We start from the raw sequence: 17808 nt of genomic DNA, 5'->3' as shown, positions 1-17808 counted from the left end.
TCTCCTGGTCTCAGGTGACCCGTTCACCTTGGCCTCCTGAGTAGCTAGAATTACAGGCACACACCATGCCCAGCTAATTTTAAAAAAATTTTTGTAGAGATGAGGTCTTGCTATGCTGCCTAGGCTAGTCTCAAACTCCTGGATTCAAGCAATCCTCCCACCTTAGCCTCTCAAAATGCTGGGATTACAGGAATAAGCCACTGTACCTGGTCAGACATCATTACAAACATTAGGGCATATTGCATTTTAGGCCCAAATTTTTAATCTAATTAAACATAGAACCATTCTGATGTCACCTATATTCATTGTGGAGATGACTGACCCCTGCAAAAGTCTCACCAACACACATCACAACAAAGAGGATAAAATGCATTGCTGACAATATTATGTACCTGAAGCACAGAGTTAAATGTTTCCCATTCATGGTTTATGAAAAAGCAAAACCAAAAATTCTTCAAAGGAATTCAACTTTATAAAAGGTAAAACTGCCTCTCCAGCTATTTCCAAGAGATGGGAAACGCACTGAGATGTTGTGAGTTAACTTTCTCATCATGAGCCCTCGTAAAGAGCACTGGTTAGTGAGACAATAAACGAGCATGTTTTAATTAGAAAATGTGGAATCCAAGCACTTTTGCAGGAAAGAAGACGATAGCTTGCAAGAGACGTCAGGAGACTAATAAAAGTTAAAATGCATTTAGTGGCCACAGTGAACTCAAAGGTAAAGTTGTGGGATGTTTGGGAAGTGAACCAGAGAGGGTGATGAATCAGAAGAGGTGGGAGTTAGTCAGTGAAACTTGTTTTTTCTACTTCATGTTGGAATCAGCTGTAAACTCCCTTCTGCGCTCAGGCAAGTGAGATAACTTGATGCCCTGAAATTCCCCCACCCCAGTCAGGACTGTGTATGTCCAGAAGGGAAAATCATTGCAATCAAGCAATAAGAGCTGGGCTGTGGCCAAGCTAGCATTGAAATTGAACTGGGTTGGTCTGTGGCTTTTGCCTGCCAGGCCTCCATTTTATTGTCTTTTAACAAACACGGTGTCTGGTTATGGGCCATGCTCCTTCCTCACCACTGTAAGATGGATGTGGGCACGTGATCCAGGCCTGGCCAATGAATGTGGCCTGTTCTCCAAGCCTGGAGGCTTGGGTCAGTTGAGGGCCCGTGACCCCAGTTGGACTCTATGAGACTCAGTCAAGGGAGTGTTGCTGAAATATCAAGAAGAGCTTCTTTTTCTGTTAGGTTTCCCAGGAGCATATATCCTACAGTTCCTTAGGATCTCACAGAGGAGGCCTGAGTAAGAATGACGTTGGAAAGCAAAGTAAAGCAAGGCTGAGAGACAGACTCCTAAAGCCTGAGTATAAATACTACTTGAATCCATTTCTGCTAGTACCTTGTCTCTGTCCCAAACCCTCCACTTTCCCATGTCTTGTTTTCCTGGTATGTCTAAAAGGGACAATACCATCTGTCCACAAAGGCTGCAATACTGATAACATGATCTAAAATACCTAGTACCATAGTTGGCATAAAAAGGGCATTTCAGAGATGATTATGTCTAAAACCAAAAAGAGTGTTCAGTGGTTTCCAGGAAGCAGAAAGATTTTCTTTCTTTCTTTTTTTTTTTTTAGATTAGAAAATATAGTTTATTTAGAAAGTAAGTTAGAGAGAGAGGGAGGGAGGGAGAGGGAGAGGGAGAGAGAGAGAGAGAGTAGGGGAGGGTACCAAGGCTACAAAGATTTTCACTCAGGCTACAATTTCTCCTCACATGGACCTAAGGGTTAGAAGCTAAAAAAAAGTTTATCTTTGTAGTCCTGTTTTCAGCATACTGCTCTAAGACATAGCAAGAAAGAAGAGCCCTAAACTGAGCCCAAGAAAGTCCAGGAAACACACATGTACATAGCCCTGACCTTTGCTCCGAGGTCTTGCAAATTTATTCCCTCATTTTACTGAATTGGCAAGAGTGAGGACAGGGCAGAGTAGATTTCCCTGGGGTCTCACCAAATGCTTAAATGGGCCTAATATTTCCCTCTGCCTTCTCATCATGTGTCCCCAAGTACAGTAAAGAGGGTCTGGTTTGACAAGAAATTAAAAAGTCACTAAGATTAACTTTTCCATTTTATATTCTCATCTAAGGACATATCAATGCAAATATAGTAACATTTTCTACCTTCCTCCACTGCAGGATTTTTAATCCATTTGTTCAAATAATCTTTAAAAATAAGATTTTAAATGTCATGTCATTGGCGTGTAATGTCTTTACAAGGGTACTAATTGTTGATAAATGAACTCATGAATGCTTGTACCCAATGGAAACTTTAACAAATTGAAATACAATTTCAATACAATTTCACAAATAGAAAAGAACTGTTGTTCATTCTCTTTGGAAATAAAAGGTGCACATAGTACTAACGGCAAAAATTGGGGGTGTTTGCTGACTCCTAAACAGTTATTCTGAACACGAACTGATTCAATAAGAAATTTTGAAAATATACAATTTTGAGGGGGATCCTTTCTGTAGACGATACAGATGTAGATTGATATTTTGCTATAGCTTCTAAAAAGGAATATTTGCAAACAAGACTCACAGAATAGCTCCAAACTGTCTGGAGGGTTTTGGAGGGGGGAAAAAAAGCTACCTGAGAAAAGTCTCTTAAACACTCCCATATAATCTAAAAAAATGCCGCTCCAGCTGAGAAGAACGGCTGCGTACCTTGTGACAGATTGCAAGTCTAGGGTCCCAAGATCCCAACACACAAAAGTGAGCGTGCCCAAGACTCATAAATCAAAGGAGCCTTCAGAAAGTTGCAGAGCCTACTTCACCTGCCTGGGAGGACTGTGGATGCCTTATCTGGCTTCTGTGAAAAGAAAAGGATCTTGGGTGAGCCAGAATTAGAAAGGACTGGCACTTCATCAAGTTTCTCCCTGTCTGAGCCAGATAAAATATACTCGGGGAAGACTTCAGGATGTCCCCAAGGGAATGACAGCTGATATTAGCTGAATGGGTGAAAGAGCACAGAGAGAGAAGGAAATATTGGGCTTTTTTCAACTGTGAACTTAACCCAAGAGTCTTCAACGTTCACACAGGTTCAGGGCAGAGTCTTGCTCTTACAATGCATGACCACTAGGTGGCCTCCATCGGCAGATGGGTCCTCATGGCACAGACTGCTGCGGGATGGATTTTTTATAAGTGCTTTCTACCTAGAGGCTTAGCTGTGATACTGTGAAAGAAGTTTAAGTTATCAACACGTTTTTAATTTTACAAAGGCGGCCAAATTTTAAAAGGACAGCTTCTCTTTGGGTACCTCCACTTTCAAGGGTGCTTCCAAGTTTGCAAACCGTGCCAAGCAAGTGGAAGTTGGAGTGGTCTTGACTATGATGTAATGCTTGTTTCTTTCTTAATGCACCTTGTAATTTGCACACGTGCCACAACACTTTATTTATTTTCTTATTAATGGGTTTGAGTGTGTTTAACACCACAAGCCATAAATTGCAGAGCAGTGGATTAGATGAGGCTCTCTATTTTTCTGCCAATTGTCATAAAGTGATGTGGGAGGTGAGAGGCCCCTCCGTCTTTTTCTCTACCACCTCTCCCTCTTGCGTGCATTCAATAACCAACCTCCTTGTTTCCATCTGCCAAGAGAAAAAAAAAGACACAGCCTGGTCTCTCATTGGTGAGCTTGCCTATTGAGCAGCTCAGTTATTGAGATTAATAAGCTGCCAGTTTCCAAGGAAGACTAAGAAAACTGCAAAATTAAAGTGCACTGCAACGTGAAATGCTGCTGGTGGCCAGGCGGGATCATAGTGTCAAAAAGGCAAGGTAAAGCTATAAAATAAGGCTTAGCTTGAAAGGCTAACCTAAAGGTCTCATTAATTTCCATGTTGCCTCTGATGAGAATTTAGAGGGGGCATAATGTTTTGCAATACAGAGAAATCAAGCTGCCTATTGATTTGAAAGTGCTTCAATGCATTTGGTTCACCCAGAATGAATTCTAGTTTTAAACCTCGCTTGAAAACATTAAAAAACAAACAAACAAACAAACAAAAAGCAAACAGGTTGCCTTGGTTTAATATTCTAAAGATCAAGCTTGTCAGTGATTCTGTCAGAAAATTAATCCTTAGGTGGAAAAATCAATCTGAGAACAAGTTTGGAATAGTCTTTGGATTCAGCATGGCGAAGATGGTTCAACAATCTTGTTTCTTCTCCGTGAAGGCCTTATTTATGAAAGGTCTTGAATCTCGATTCCCAAATATTGCTCTGCCAACAAAGCATCCAAATTAGGCAGAGACGACTTCATCTTGAAGACAAAAAGTGTGTTTTTTTAAAGTTCTGATACCGAAATTAGATTCCCTAGATAGCCCTTATCAAGCTCAACATGCTCAATTCTTTTTCAGAATGCTGGCCACGCTTCCTGCTGACAGGAACAGCAATGATATTCAAAGGATGCCCAAATGGTCAACGATGGTACCCGCAGCTACTGAGTTTTCTCCTACCAATCTGGCAGAGCCCTGTTTAGAACAACAACAAAAAAATTCTACAAATCGCAGAGCTAAAAAAGTAGCTATGCTTCTCATTTCTTCAGTGTAGATCTGCACTCACATTTTATCATGTGCAGAAGCAGTAAACCTGTCCCTGTAAATCAGGTCACACATACCCTGTGCTGCTGCCACTACAAAGCAGTGAGACCTCAGATTTACCATCCTGGGCCACCACCAATTCGTCAGAGCTGCTGAGAAGAGTCCCTTACATCTTGCTTGGCTCATGATTTGGACAATGACTAAGTCGATGTCCATAGCTCATATCATATCTGGCTTCCCTATATGTCTTATGGCCCTGACCACTTCATCTCCATAGCCTAGGCAAATTGATTTGTTGCTTGCCACTAGAATATGCTAGTTTTTAAACATCCTCAGTTTCAAAGGCACTATAATGTGGTGGTTAAGAACTTGGGATTTGGAGTCAGGTAGACCCAGGTTCAAATCTCAGCTCTGCCACTTACTAATTGAGTGACATGTAAGTAACTTAATCTCTCTGAGCCTTAGTTTCCCTCTAAGGGAAACAGGGACAGTAAGGTACACCTAACAGAAGAGCTTAAGGGATTAAACAGGAACCTCTATGTAGAACTAAGTGACAAGCAAAAAGTGACAAAGAAAAGTTGCTATTCACAGACCTATACGATCATATAGAATAAATTTAATACAATTTCTGGAGAGTTTTAAATTTTATTTTATTTCATTTTTAGAGAGAGAAAAGGTCTTGCTCTGTCACCCAGGCTAGAGTTCAGTGGCTTAATCATAGTTCACTACAACCTTGAACTCCAGGTTCCTACAACCTGGGTCTTCCCAAGTGTTCAGACTACAGGTGTGAGCCACTCACCTAGCCTAGAGAGGGATTTTTTTTCTTTTTAGTTGAGGTTTCAGGCTAGTGTGCAGTAGTACAATAACAACTTACTGCAGTCTCGACCTCCATGGCTCAAACAATCCTCCCAAATCAGTCTGCCAAATAGCTGGGATATAGACACGAACCACCATGTCTGGCTGTTGTTTTAATTTTTTTTTTTTTTTTGCAGAGATGAGGTCTCACTATGTTGCCCAGGCTGGTCTCAAATTCCTGGGCTCAAGCGATCCTCCCACCTTGGCCTCCCAAAGTGCTGGGATTACAGATGTCAGTCACCATGGCCAGCTGGACAGAGACTTTTTTAAAAAGAAAATCAACTGCTGACAGCATTGGATACACTAAATACACTGTGAATGGATAATTTTATTTGTTATATACATTGTTTTAGCGTAAAAATAAGTCTAACCAATAACTATACTTGATTTTCTTATTGCATCATAGATTTCACATATCCAAAATGGAACTTTGTTTTCTGCCACAAAACCTGCTCCTTCTTCAGTAAATGACATCACTATTCACCCAGACACCCAAGTCCCTAAATTGATGGACTTTTAACCTTTATCTTCACATCCTACCAATCATTAATTTCTACTGATTCTATCTTCAGAATATACCCCACATCTTTCTATATTAAGTACTACTACCCTAATCAAAGACATGCCACTTTTCAACTTCAGCAGCCTACCAAGTAGCTGGATACAGACACGTACCACCATGCCCGACTGATGTATTAATTTTTTTTGCAGAGATGGGACCTTGTTATATTGTCCAGGCTGGTCTCAAGCTATGACTATATTCTCCAAGCCAGATGTTTAGTCTTGCATACCTTCCATTTGCAAACCATTTATCACACGACAACTACCATCATTAAAAACAAAACAACAAAACTTTATTTTATTATTCTAGCCTCCTGCTTAGAATACTTCAGTGACTTTTATTTGTTCTTTGAGTAGAGTCCCAAATCCTTAACATGGCCCAAAGCCTGCACCATCTTGTCCTTGTCTACGTTTCTGGTTTGCTTTCTCCTCCTGGAACCTTAGTGTTTCTTCTCCCAGTGGGTCATTGTTTTTGCCACCTAGAACATATTTTAAGCCTGACTAACACCTACTTGTCCTTAGGGCTCAGCTTAAATGTCAATTTCCCCTGAGTCTGGCTTCCCTATATGTTCTTATGGCCCTGACCACATGTGTTGTGGTATAAGGGGCATTTGTACAATCATTTGTTTATATTCTGTCTACATCCAGTCTAGAATCTCTGTAAGGACAGGGACTTTGTTTTTCCTTTTTCTTTGCTGAAGCTTCACTGCCTGGCAAATGGTAGCTCCTCATAGATATTTCTAGAATGAATAATGAATGATCATTTTAAAAAGCAACTTGCAATTGTTCGCAGCTTGAGGATCTTGATGATTAAAATTAGGGCTTACAGTATGTCAGGGCAAAAGTAAACTCAGAGGGAAATCATGTCCTACTTGAAGATTTTCTTTGTTGACCGGCTGCTCAGATAACTTTCCTGATTCAGAGAAGAAGGAAAGTTGGGTTCTGTCATTGAGCTACTTTATTCTTGTTTTAGCCAAGAGAAGCTGACTTCAGAAATTCCCAGGGAAGCAGCTGACCAGGAAGATTCCTCACCTTGTGACTCTCAGCTAGAGGAAGGAGGCGATAGGGGCTATCAGGTGGACTTTATTCTATGATCTTCTGTGAATAGGCTGGGGAGGAAGGTGGTGGATGGCGTGATTTTGTAACATGCTACTTTAGAAAAGACAGTACAGACGGCTTGCATGAGTTCTTCTGCCTTATGTTGGTTTTTCTTGGATTGTATTATGATTTATACATACGTGGGCTGCTTGTGGTAGTAGAAATTCATATGCATTGTTCTTTTATTTGATTAACATTGGTACTCCCCTTGCATACTTTTTTTCCCTTAAACTCTAAATTTTTATGGTCCTATTTTCTGGCAGTATCTCCTTAATCAGCCCCTTCAATTCTACTTGTCATAGGAAAAAAAAATGGAAAAGGCAAAGTTCAGAGAAGATCGAACATGCCTCATTAACACTGACGGGGACATCATAAGAGCAAGGCAGAGAGGCAAGGGCTCATTTCCCCATTGTTCTAGAGAAACACATTGGACTTGGTTGGGTATGGCAGAATGTCTGCTCATTACTTAGAGTTATACAGCCCTTCCATCACAGTCAGAATCTGTATTAACGAGAGTAAGGGTGGTTAAACTATTTGTAAATTTCCACTGCATATTCACCATTGGTGATTAAATCATGATCAGCCTCCAGAATGTTTAATGGTCCTCTCTCAAGGATGTAATTAACCAATTCTTATTTGGTATGAAAGATAGGAATGGGAATCCTAGTACGACACCATGCTCCCAACAAGAAGAAATCCCATACTAACAAACTCTCTTGTGGCTAAGAAATGAAATAACATCATTAAACACAATATTTTAGAATTTGAATGAGTACATTTTTTCTCTGTTGCTAAGACCATATGAAAAAATAGTTGGGAATAGGAACAAATGTTACAGTGTGACTTTTCTTTTTATTTTTCTACTAGGTGAACTCCTATTCATTCCTCAAAACCAAGCTCAAGCAGTGCTTTAGCTATGAAATTTTTCCTAATCTTTCTGGGAGAATTAATCATATTTTCTGCTCTACAGCCGCTGTAACATTCACACTTCTATTACTGGGAGAAGAGGTGCCTCTCCTGGTGTGTGAGGGTTGATGATAGGTTCTTGGGTTCACATTTGAAATGAAGTCACAAACAGACACACAAAGAAACTGGATAAGAAAATAGCTTTATTAAACTAAGAAGAGAGTACACCCAAGAAAGGGGAATGGGCAGAAAGAGCCTACAGAAAGCTGCTTTTTCTGCCACCAACTATTATTGAGTTACAACTTTTATTCTTAGGGATATTGAGCAGTGGGTTTGGGGTGGATTTTTTTCTAGAATGGGTGGTCTTAGAGCTGAGTCTCTGTTACTCCACACTCATGACAGGTAGGGGACTTTGCAGGCCATATAGGGTCATACCAGTATTATCATGGTGTCAGATATATGATGGGAGTGGGAGCTCCTCTAGGGTAATTTTATGTTAATAGCATTACAATGAAGGTTTATGGTTATCTTAGGTCAAACTTGGCTATTGATGCACATGCTCCAGGGGTCTCTAACTAAGCTAGTTCCTGCCTTGGTTGTCAACTCTTGACCACTGCAAGCATCCTAGCAGGCACATCTGACAAGAGGTAGTTGTGAGGTTTCCTGTAGCTAGGCCTCTGCATGTATGATGGTTTTACACCAGCTGCTGCAGGTGTTGTTGAATTTAGAACTTTTCTATGGCCCTGAAGCTTTTCCTAGTCTAACCTGTTTCTTCTATCACTTCCATTATTGTATATGTTGTACTCTCTTTTTGTTTATGTACCTATCTTCTACTTTATATTACATGAGTTTTAAGGAAAGGATCTGTTTTATGTTTGATTATCTTCCTGGTACCTGACATAGCCCTTGTTGTACACAAGAAACTCAGTAAATATTTGTTAATATGAGACAGAATTAATAATATTTAAAAGAGAAGTATACATTTAAAAAATTCTGTGGACCACTGCTAAAGTGTTCATGTGTGAGACCAGTTACACACTCAAGTTCCACATATTCAGTTGCATGAATGGAGTTTTAAATATTTGCCATCTTCTATACCCTCTGCTTAATTTTAGTCATAGCTCTCTTCCAAGGCCTTATACCTCTCATCCTTGGCTCTTGAATATGCTTATCAAAGAATATTCAGACGTTGTTCTCGTTTTTTCCTTCTGGTAGACTTCAAGGTTTTGGCAGTCCTATCAAATTATGTCTGTAACTTGCCTCTTCCAAAACCATCATTGAGAAGTCCTAATCCTTGGAGGAATGTCAGCTGCCCAAAGGATCTGAAGAAAGGCTACAGATCAAAAAGTAAATTCTGCAAAAGCTTATTTTAGGAAAGTGGGAAAGTGATCTGCTTTGTTTTGTTGGTCCTCTCTACTAGATACTGTCAAGAGGATACTTTATTACAAATGGTTGCTCAAAATAAATCTCCTGTAAAGCCAATGATTACATCAGGAGGTGGAAGTTGGGAGAGAGATGTGTTTATGTGCTCCTCTTGGTGCTCTTACTACCGAGGGGAGACTCCTTGCAAAGAGAAGACACTCTGACGGATCCAGTCCTGTAAATGTAACAACTAGGGCGATAAATGTAGGTTTGTGGTTGTTCACCCATCAGACACTTCACCATCTTATGTTGTGTGTAGTAACTGCCAGCATTTCATCCAATGTGGCGCAAAGCTGTAGACTTCTTGCAGGTTACTCTGTCCCTCTATCCCTAGATTTTGCAACTTTAAAATGGCAATAATAAAAGTCCCCTCCTATCTCACTGAATTGCTTTCAGGCTTGAATGAGATCATGCATGAGAAGTATTAATGTTTAGCATACATAAAGTACACAATAAGAACTGATTGGTAAGAGTGATGGTGGTCCTCTGCTTTCTTTCTTTTTTGACTATAGCTATTATACCTCCTCTTCCTTTTCTTTTCTTCCTTCTCTTCCTTTTTCATCTACTCTATGTAGCCTTTTTATACAGATACTATTTTAAAAATAATAGTCTTAATGTAAAAGTAGTCTGACTAGAAAACAAACTCTATAGTGGTTCATAAATATGGAGAGGAAGAGGAAAAAGACAGAAAATCTTATCCACCCTTTAGGACTATCATCAACTAGGACAATATCCCGAGTCAAGCCTGGTTGACTAATCAGTTTCCAGAAAACTTGTTTATTAGTGGGTTACTATACCAGTGCAGATATTTAAATATATCTATTATGTATAATACACACATATTGTTTGTATTGGCTTTACATATTTTAAGCTTTTGGGATTAAGATTGTAGGCATGGTTAAAAATAACCTATACTTTTCAGAAAATAAAATTAAATTTGGAGTGATTACAAGTGACAAAAGTGTACACATATTAATGTTCAAGATCTTATAAAACAAAAAATATTGTAGATAAGAAACAACTCCAAATGCTGTGACTCTCACAATTGCTTCCAGCGGTGTGCAGAAAATTCTCTCTGGCCATTATCAGAAAGATTACAGATTATTTCTGTCTTTCCTCGAACCTAAGTTATTAAAGTTTAAAATCTATTTGAGAACTTTTTGAAGGGTCAGTATGAATTAGCCCTTCTCTCTGGTTAGTCTCCACGGTTCTTCCTGACAAGGAAACAATAGCACTTCGAGCACACAAACCCTGGAAGTGTCTGGGGATAGAACAGCAATGTTGTTTCCATATCTGGCCAACCCAATCACTGCCTTCATGAACTGTCAGTTACATTCCCACCCACCACACCCTGACCCAAGGGTCTCTTTTCAGGTCAGGAAAGCACACATGGTTTTGGAAGACCAGAAGCAAAGGTGAAAAAAGCAGAGAAGCAAAGGCAAAACAAGCCAGACCAGGAGATCCTTTCCAAACTCTTCCCTCTTCACATAAGAGCTGTCCTGTTTCCTTGTTTGTTTTTATACACTATTGTTTGCCCCACAGGCATCAAGCTGTTAGTGTGTACAGGAGGGATTAAAGTGAGACTGCATGTCGGATGAAATATAAATTAAAATTATACTTCTGTCAGTTTGGAATCAGGGATTGTTTCTCAAGGTCTCCCCAAACACTTAATTTCAAATGAGTCTTCATTTATTACTTCAAGAAAGGCCAAATGCATAATTTATCAGCCGCTTTCAGTCAATATACCCTTATAAGCATGTTTCCCATGAGCCTTTGAGTAAAAATATGTTATGCTAATTCTATTAGTTGGGTACACACGGGCTGTCTAAGAAAGTAAACAAGCATTAAGAGGAGACACATGTGAACAAAGAAATACCTGTCAACCTACTGTCCGGGGTCAAATTACCAAGGGAACGAGTTGGTAAACTTGTCTCATTATCTATGCCCAGAATGTCTCTCCCACTAGAACTCTGAGACGCCCCGTGGCTCTGTGCGGTGACTCAGGGGTAGGGTGACCCCTGAGTATGACTCTAGGTGAGTTGGGAATGGGGACTTACCGGGTTTCCAGTGGCACGTTGCTGTTTAGCACCCAGCTGTCCTGAAGCTGAACAGACTCCGGCGTGGTGGCCAGGTCGTTAGGTGCTGGAGCCGGGGCGTGGATCTGACTCCGCCGATTGGTCAGTGAGTTCCTGTTGAGCGAGTTGGCAGACGAGTGGTGATGGGACAGCGTGTGGTTGTGAGGGGGTGGGAGCGGGGGCCTCAGTGTCGACTGGCTGTGGTGGTTTGGAGGGCCTGAAAAAGAGAGGAAGGTGAAACCACTGTTAGCAACTGAAGAGTCCAGGCTCAGGCTCTGCAAACCTCCAGGGAGTACAGAACCAAAGTCTCTCTGCTGACAATCGCTGAAAGCCACAAGCTAGAGAGGCAGAGGAGACTGCAGAAGGCATCCCAGAGGTAGTCACAAGTAAATAGTGCGCTTTGATTTGCATTTATCCACATGCATCAAATGAAGAATAACAAGAAACTAGTTTAGCAAAACCAGATTGATGAGGGCTGGTCAGAGGGATTATTGGAAACATTCCAATACAGCCATGAAAGCAAAATGACATTCAAGGCTGAACACTGTTGTAACAAGTCCCTGTTCCCTTTCCTGATAAACCCGTACACTGCACACATTCTTTAAAAGATATTTCGTCTTTTAGAGATAATAAGAATATGATATATTCTAAGTCAGAAGGTGGCAAATTTGGATACCTCTAGGGGTCAGGCAGGAGGATTGGATGGGCCAGCTGTGTACTGAGCTGAACTGGAGAAGACAGAAGCACCTCTGACTAAGCACCTGGCCAATTCGGCCATGTGGGAATGAAGGAGGGCTTGAGGCAACCGTGTCTTCTAGTTTTTCTAGAAGAGTTGAAGATCTGGACTTTCAGATAAAATTTTGGGTTTTTTAAAATGGTTTTTAATTAATTAATTAAAAAGAAATAGAGACAGGGGTTTTGCTATGTTACCCAGGCTGGTCTTGAACTCCTGGGCTCAAGCAACCTTCCTACTTTGGCCTCCTAGAGTGCTGGGAATACAGACATGAGCCACTGTGCCCAGCCTTTCTACAATGTTGACAAACAAAATAAAATCTGTATGTCTGTGTATGTGTACACAAAAACATGTTTGTATATATATGCATGTGTGTGTATATATATTATATTATATATATGCAATTTTTAAAAAAATGAGAGTCAGCAAAACACACCTGTGAGCCCAATCAGCAGGTTGCTAACTTCTCTCCTCTGAGAGGTAAACCCCGAGGATTCATCTCTAGAGAAGGTCAGGGCAGATGTTTTCAAACCATGACCCTTACTCCAAATTGCATTCTACTTTTTATATATGTATAAAGAACAAAATCCTCTATCCTTTCAGGAAAAACGAACAAAGGAGAACCCTCCCTCAATAAATATCCCCTAGTAAATATCACTATCTATGACAACTCCACACAAGGTTTTCCTAGCAACCGATTCTCAATCTACAAAATGAAATATTTTAAGCATAATGAAACTGAACGTGGTTCACTATGCGATGTAAGCCTATAATTTTGCCTTAATGGATGCTGAAACATGACTTTTAATTTGTGTCCTTTGAGAAAGTTGTATTTTTTTGAAGCTTCCAGGCAAGGTTGGCAGCACACCAGGTGACTGCTGAGCGTGTCATTCTTGCCCCTGCCAACTTTTAAAATCCTCAGCCCCTGCTGTCCTGGCTTTAAGAAGTTGGCTCAAGTCATTTAAACAAGCAATTTGACACAAATTTCAACTACTTGTCTCCTTATGTGGCCAGGCTACATCTCCAAAAGGTGTAATCTACCTTCTAGGGTTCCTGTGAAGGCTGCAGAAACATTCCAAGGAAAAGACAACATGTCAAGAAGATACTAGGTTTGGAGAACATCATGACTAACAAAAACAAGAAGGAAAAATATGGAGGAAATCTCTGGGTTGAAATTACTTGGGAGTTTTTTTTTTTTTTTGATATTCAGAAAAGGACAACTAAAACTAAAACCCAGTGGGAAACAGCGCTGTACAGTTGTATAGATTTTAAATCGTGTCCTCCAAATGAACCTGCAATTCCTATTGTACATTATGCATCAGTGACATTTTAAATATATCTTTGGGGGAGTTTCATAGCTGCAGCCGGCTATTATATTTTCTGGCATTGTTGTCTATCTGGTAATGTATTATTACACAGTTATTTAGCATTTGTCTGTCTCATATTAGTGGGAAGAGGTGGGAAGGGGGTGAAATGATGTAATAATGATCTTTCAGAGATGCTATCCAAGCCCCTCACACACGGTTAATGAAAGGCTTGAGACTTTCTTTCCCCGCTCTCAACTACCATCCAAGTGGTGTCATTATTCCCCATTAGTTAGGCAGTTACGAGACTTGCCTCAGGAAGATGAGGTGAGTCAGTATGCAAGTGAGAACCTGCCCTTCCCGGCCCCAAGTCCCAACTTTCCATCTTCCTCTGCCTTGGGCCTCCCACCCTCAGCTCTCCAGACCACACACCCTTCCAAAGTACAAAGAGGCCATGGAAAGGACCCAGTTCCCTAAGTGAGATACCAGGCCCTCCTGCTTCCTGTCTATTCACCATGAACTGAGTTCTCCTTGTCTGCTCCAGCTGGGTGGTCCTTTTTCTGTCCATCTGTGTTCTGCATGGGCAGAATTCCTGCGGTTGCTTGTGCTGATAATATTCAGGGGTGGTGCCCTGGGGGAAGAGAAGTACCGACTTGGGTGCTGTGTGCTATGTCCCCCCCAAAAAACAGACTGTGAGTTTACCAGTTAACTGGAGAGAGGTCAAGTTCTGTTTCCATTTCTCCTAAAGAGAAGGCCTACAGCTTTCTGGGGGAAATGGAAAAAGAAGAATGAGGGAAGATGAACAGTAGTTAATTCTGCACTTCTATAAAGCAAAGTGCTGTTTCATTGCAAATGAATCAAATTATCAATGGCAACAAAAAAATTATCCAGCATCCTCAGTATTAGAAGACATTCTCCTCATTTCTGTTGCTCCTTTCCATTGTGGCCTTGATGCTCTTTGCTCATTTATCCATCCATCCAACCCATATGTTTCAACAAGGTGCGGGAGACAGAAGGAAGAGACACTGACAGTACAGAGTGGCAAATGCCCCCACTGGGAGATACACAGAGTGATGTGAGAACTTCTAGGAAGGGCCTTCAGCTGGAGGTTAGGAGATAAAATCCTATAGAACCGGGTCCAAGGACTGAATCTGCCGCTTTCTAGTTGTGTGAACCTGTGCATGCTACCTCAGTTCTTTAATTCTCAGCTTACTCATCTGCCAAATGGTGAAAACAGCAGTAACAACCCGTTAAGGTGGCTGTGAAAGTTAGAGAGGAAGGACTAATGTAAAGTGCTAACCACGCTGCCCGATGGCTGGCAAGTTCCCAAACACCATGTGCGGAGAACACTGCTTGGTTCTTCCAGGGATTAAAGGATGAATAAGACATAACTACAGCTCTCAGGGAGCCCAGATTTGAGCAGCAAAACTAAATCCAAACTTCATCTCTCTAGGACAGAAGTCGCAGACTGATGGCCCTCAAGCTGAATATTACCAAAAATTTGAAGTGAAGATTTTGTCTAGTGTTCTGGATTTCTGACTTCTCTTGAAGACAAAATCAAAACCCAAACACAGAGTCTGTATTCCCTTACAAAAACTGGATACAGCCTACAACAACTAGAATGCTGTTGGGTAGTTTATCTGGTTTGCCATGAACCCTAACATCTTGTTCTCTTAATCTGGCTGTTTGTATTCATGTTACTGAGTTTTTTTTTTTTTTTAATTGAAGTAGGGTCTTACTCTGTTGCCCAGACTGGAATATGGTGACATAATCATGGCTCACTGCAGCCTCAAAACTCTGGGTTCAAGTGATGCTCCAATCTCAGCATCCCAAGTAGCTGGGACTATAGGTGCAAGCCACCATGCCTTGATTTTTTTTGTAAAGAAGAGCTCTCATTATGCTGCCGAGGCTGATCTTGAACTCTTGGGCTCAAGCTATCCTCTTGCCTCAGCCTCCCAAAGTGCTGGGATTACAGGCACAAGCCACCATGTCTGGCTATGTTACTGAATGTTCACATTATTTTTTGACTCTTACTTTAACTGAGGGTACCCTGGTATTAAGTGTGGGTACCTCTAACATGAAACACCTCTGCTATATGATCTCAAGCACTTTCCACGTTTATCAGTTTTTATTATAGCCATCCAACGTTCTTACTGGTTAAGAAGGTTTTCTATTTCAAAAATGCAATCAATGGCTGACAGCATGCCTTCTTATTTTCCAAAAAAGCCAAAATGCACAAAAAGACCTTCTCCAAAGCAATGGATGTCTTCAACTACTGTGAAACAGAAATGAATAACTTATTTTGATGAAGGAAACCTAATGACCACTCTAAGTTCCACACATTTATTGCGTTTAATTAATGTGCATATTAAGAGCTCTTCTAGTACATAAATATGAAATCACATAATACAATTTAACCACAAATAACTATGTATCAATGTAATAAGCATGCTATTAGTAGGCAAAAGGCAACTGCCATTAAAATATTATAGTGTACCTGATGTATCATAAGTTGGGGACCTGAAATTTATTTTTAGATACTGCATGACTTTTAGTTCTAGGAAGAAGGAGCTATTTTAAGTAAGGCTTCTTGAAAATAATAAGTTAATTTATAATGAAGGTGTTTCCTGTATACTTAAAAATTCAGTGCTTGAACAAGTACTACTGTTTGTTCTGCTGCAGAGTGGTCTTGCTTCTGTGTTTTTAGATCTTCTGTGGGACAGTTGCGGCCATTTGATTTTGACAGGCGTGGCATTCGCATATTTTGTCCTTTCTAACTGTCTCTTGGTTGACAATGAAACTTAAGCCAAAGAAAGCTGCTTCTTTGTGGAGTAGCAATGTCAATTCCAACAAAGTCAGATGTGGGAACTGTAAAACCTTGGAGTCTCAACTCTCGTGTTGATTCCATTAAAGTTGCTCAAACAGCATGTGGAAACAATCAATGCCCACATCTTAAATAATATATAAAGGAAGAATTTTGGGGGGAGCCAAGGAAGTAAATTGTTAGTAACTGGTGATTGTTGTTGCAATCTGCAAAAATAAACAGCTAGGGGAGACATTTAGGCTGGGTCTACTCTTGCCAAGGGTAGGGGCATGGATGGTGGTGGGAGTGCACGAACAAACTAAAAAGGCTTGTCTTGGGCTCTATATAGTCTTCAGCAATTTTTCCTGGTGATTAAAAATGATGATAGAAAAAAAAGTAGAGGCCTGCCCATATTCTAATAAATCACTCATTCCTGAAGATGGTATGCCAATTGTTGGTCTTAAAAATTCCAATTCCCTCAAACTCTGAGATGATGCATTAACCACAAACTCTCTGTCTTCTTCTACTGAACCACCCTTTTGGAGCAAGTTACATCTTGACAGCAATTGAAACATGGTAGAAGTGGGGGTGGTGTTGGCAGAGACTTTGGAGTCTCTGGCTGGTGAAAATTGGCACTAGGACACCCTGTTCAAAATTGACCTTGAGTGAGAAGGGAATCAGGAGTGAGGATTTTCGAGAACAATAGTCTCTGGTTAGAACTAAAGAGCATGAAGTCTATTGCAGATGGTCAGGCTGGAGAATGGCTTTGAACCAATGGCTACTCGCCAGATGTATGACCACTGGAAAGTCATATATATCTTTTCTGAGTCTACTTGTTCATCTGAGAGATGGTTATAGTAATTTTACTTCTCACATATGGTTGCTAGGAGAATCAGATGATAATATACATAAAGAGCCTAGCACAATTCTTGGCATATGGCAAGTGATTAATAAATATCATTATGATATACTATTATTTGGTATAATTAATCATAATGATAATAGTAATAACAACCTATGCAACCAAGACTCTGAGAAAGATGATGAGACCCTTCCGGGGCTCTGTGGGCCCCACTTTTCCTAGCTCTTTGAGATGACAGTTCTTGGAAGGAGATACTCAATGAACACATGGAGGGAAACTCACCAATCTCGGACTGCTCCACTTTCAAATTCCACTTGCAGAAGAGTAGAATGACAGAGTTTCATGGGCAGGACCATTAACACAGACAGTCTCAAGAGCATTTCTCTAAGAGCTGACAATAATGAAACTTGGGGTTCAGAACTGTTCTATTGCCATAGACAAAACAATTGATGTTGATGAAAACAAAATGGTAATATTGACTCCGGCTGCCATGAGTTAATTCTCCCTGTATGTCGGGTACTGTGCTGAGTGCTGTACACACATGATTTCAATGTATTCCTATTCACTCCTATGGGATATGTCACTTATTATGCCCATGTTACAGAACCAGCAATGAGAT

General features: G+C 40.5%; 1 protein-coding gene across 2 annotated transcripts in view; it reads right to left on the bottom strand.

Annotated features, from left to right (window-relative positions):
* TENM2 (teneurin transmembrane protein 2) overlaps positions 1-17808 on the bottom strand; it is a 517874-nt gene that overhangs the window by 298729 nt on the left and 201337 nt on the right. For both annotated transcript variants that reach the window (XM_021710791.1, XM_021710790.1), the window contains one exon: positions 11470-11704. In XM_021710791.1, the coding sequence (XP_021566466.1) occupies positions 11470-11704 (235 nt within the window). The remainder of the gene's footprint in view (positions 1-11469; positions 11705-17808) is intronic.

Source organism: Carlito syrichta, unplaced genomic scaffold (genome assembly GCF_000164805.1).
Source record: "Carlito syrichta isolate Samal-C Ts95f unplaced genomic scaffold, Tarsius_syrichta-2.0.1 Scaffold301542, whole genome shotgun sequence".
Taxonomy (NCBI): domain Eukaryota; kingdom Metazoa; phylum Chordata; class Mammalia; order Primates; family Tarsiidae; genus Carlito; species Carlito syrichta.
The sequence above is the reverse complement of the archived record's forward strand: the minus strand, read 5'-3'. Positions and strand labels throughout refer to the sequence as shown.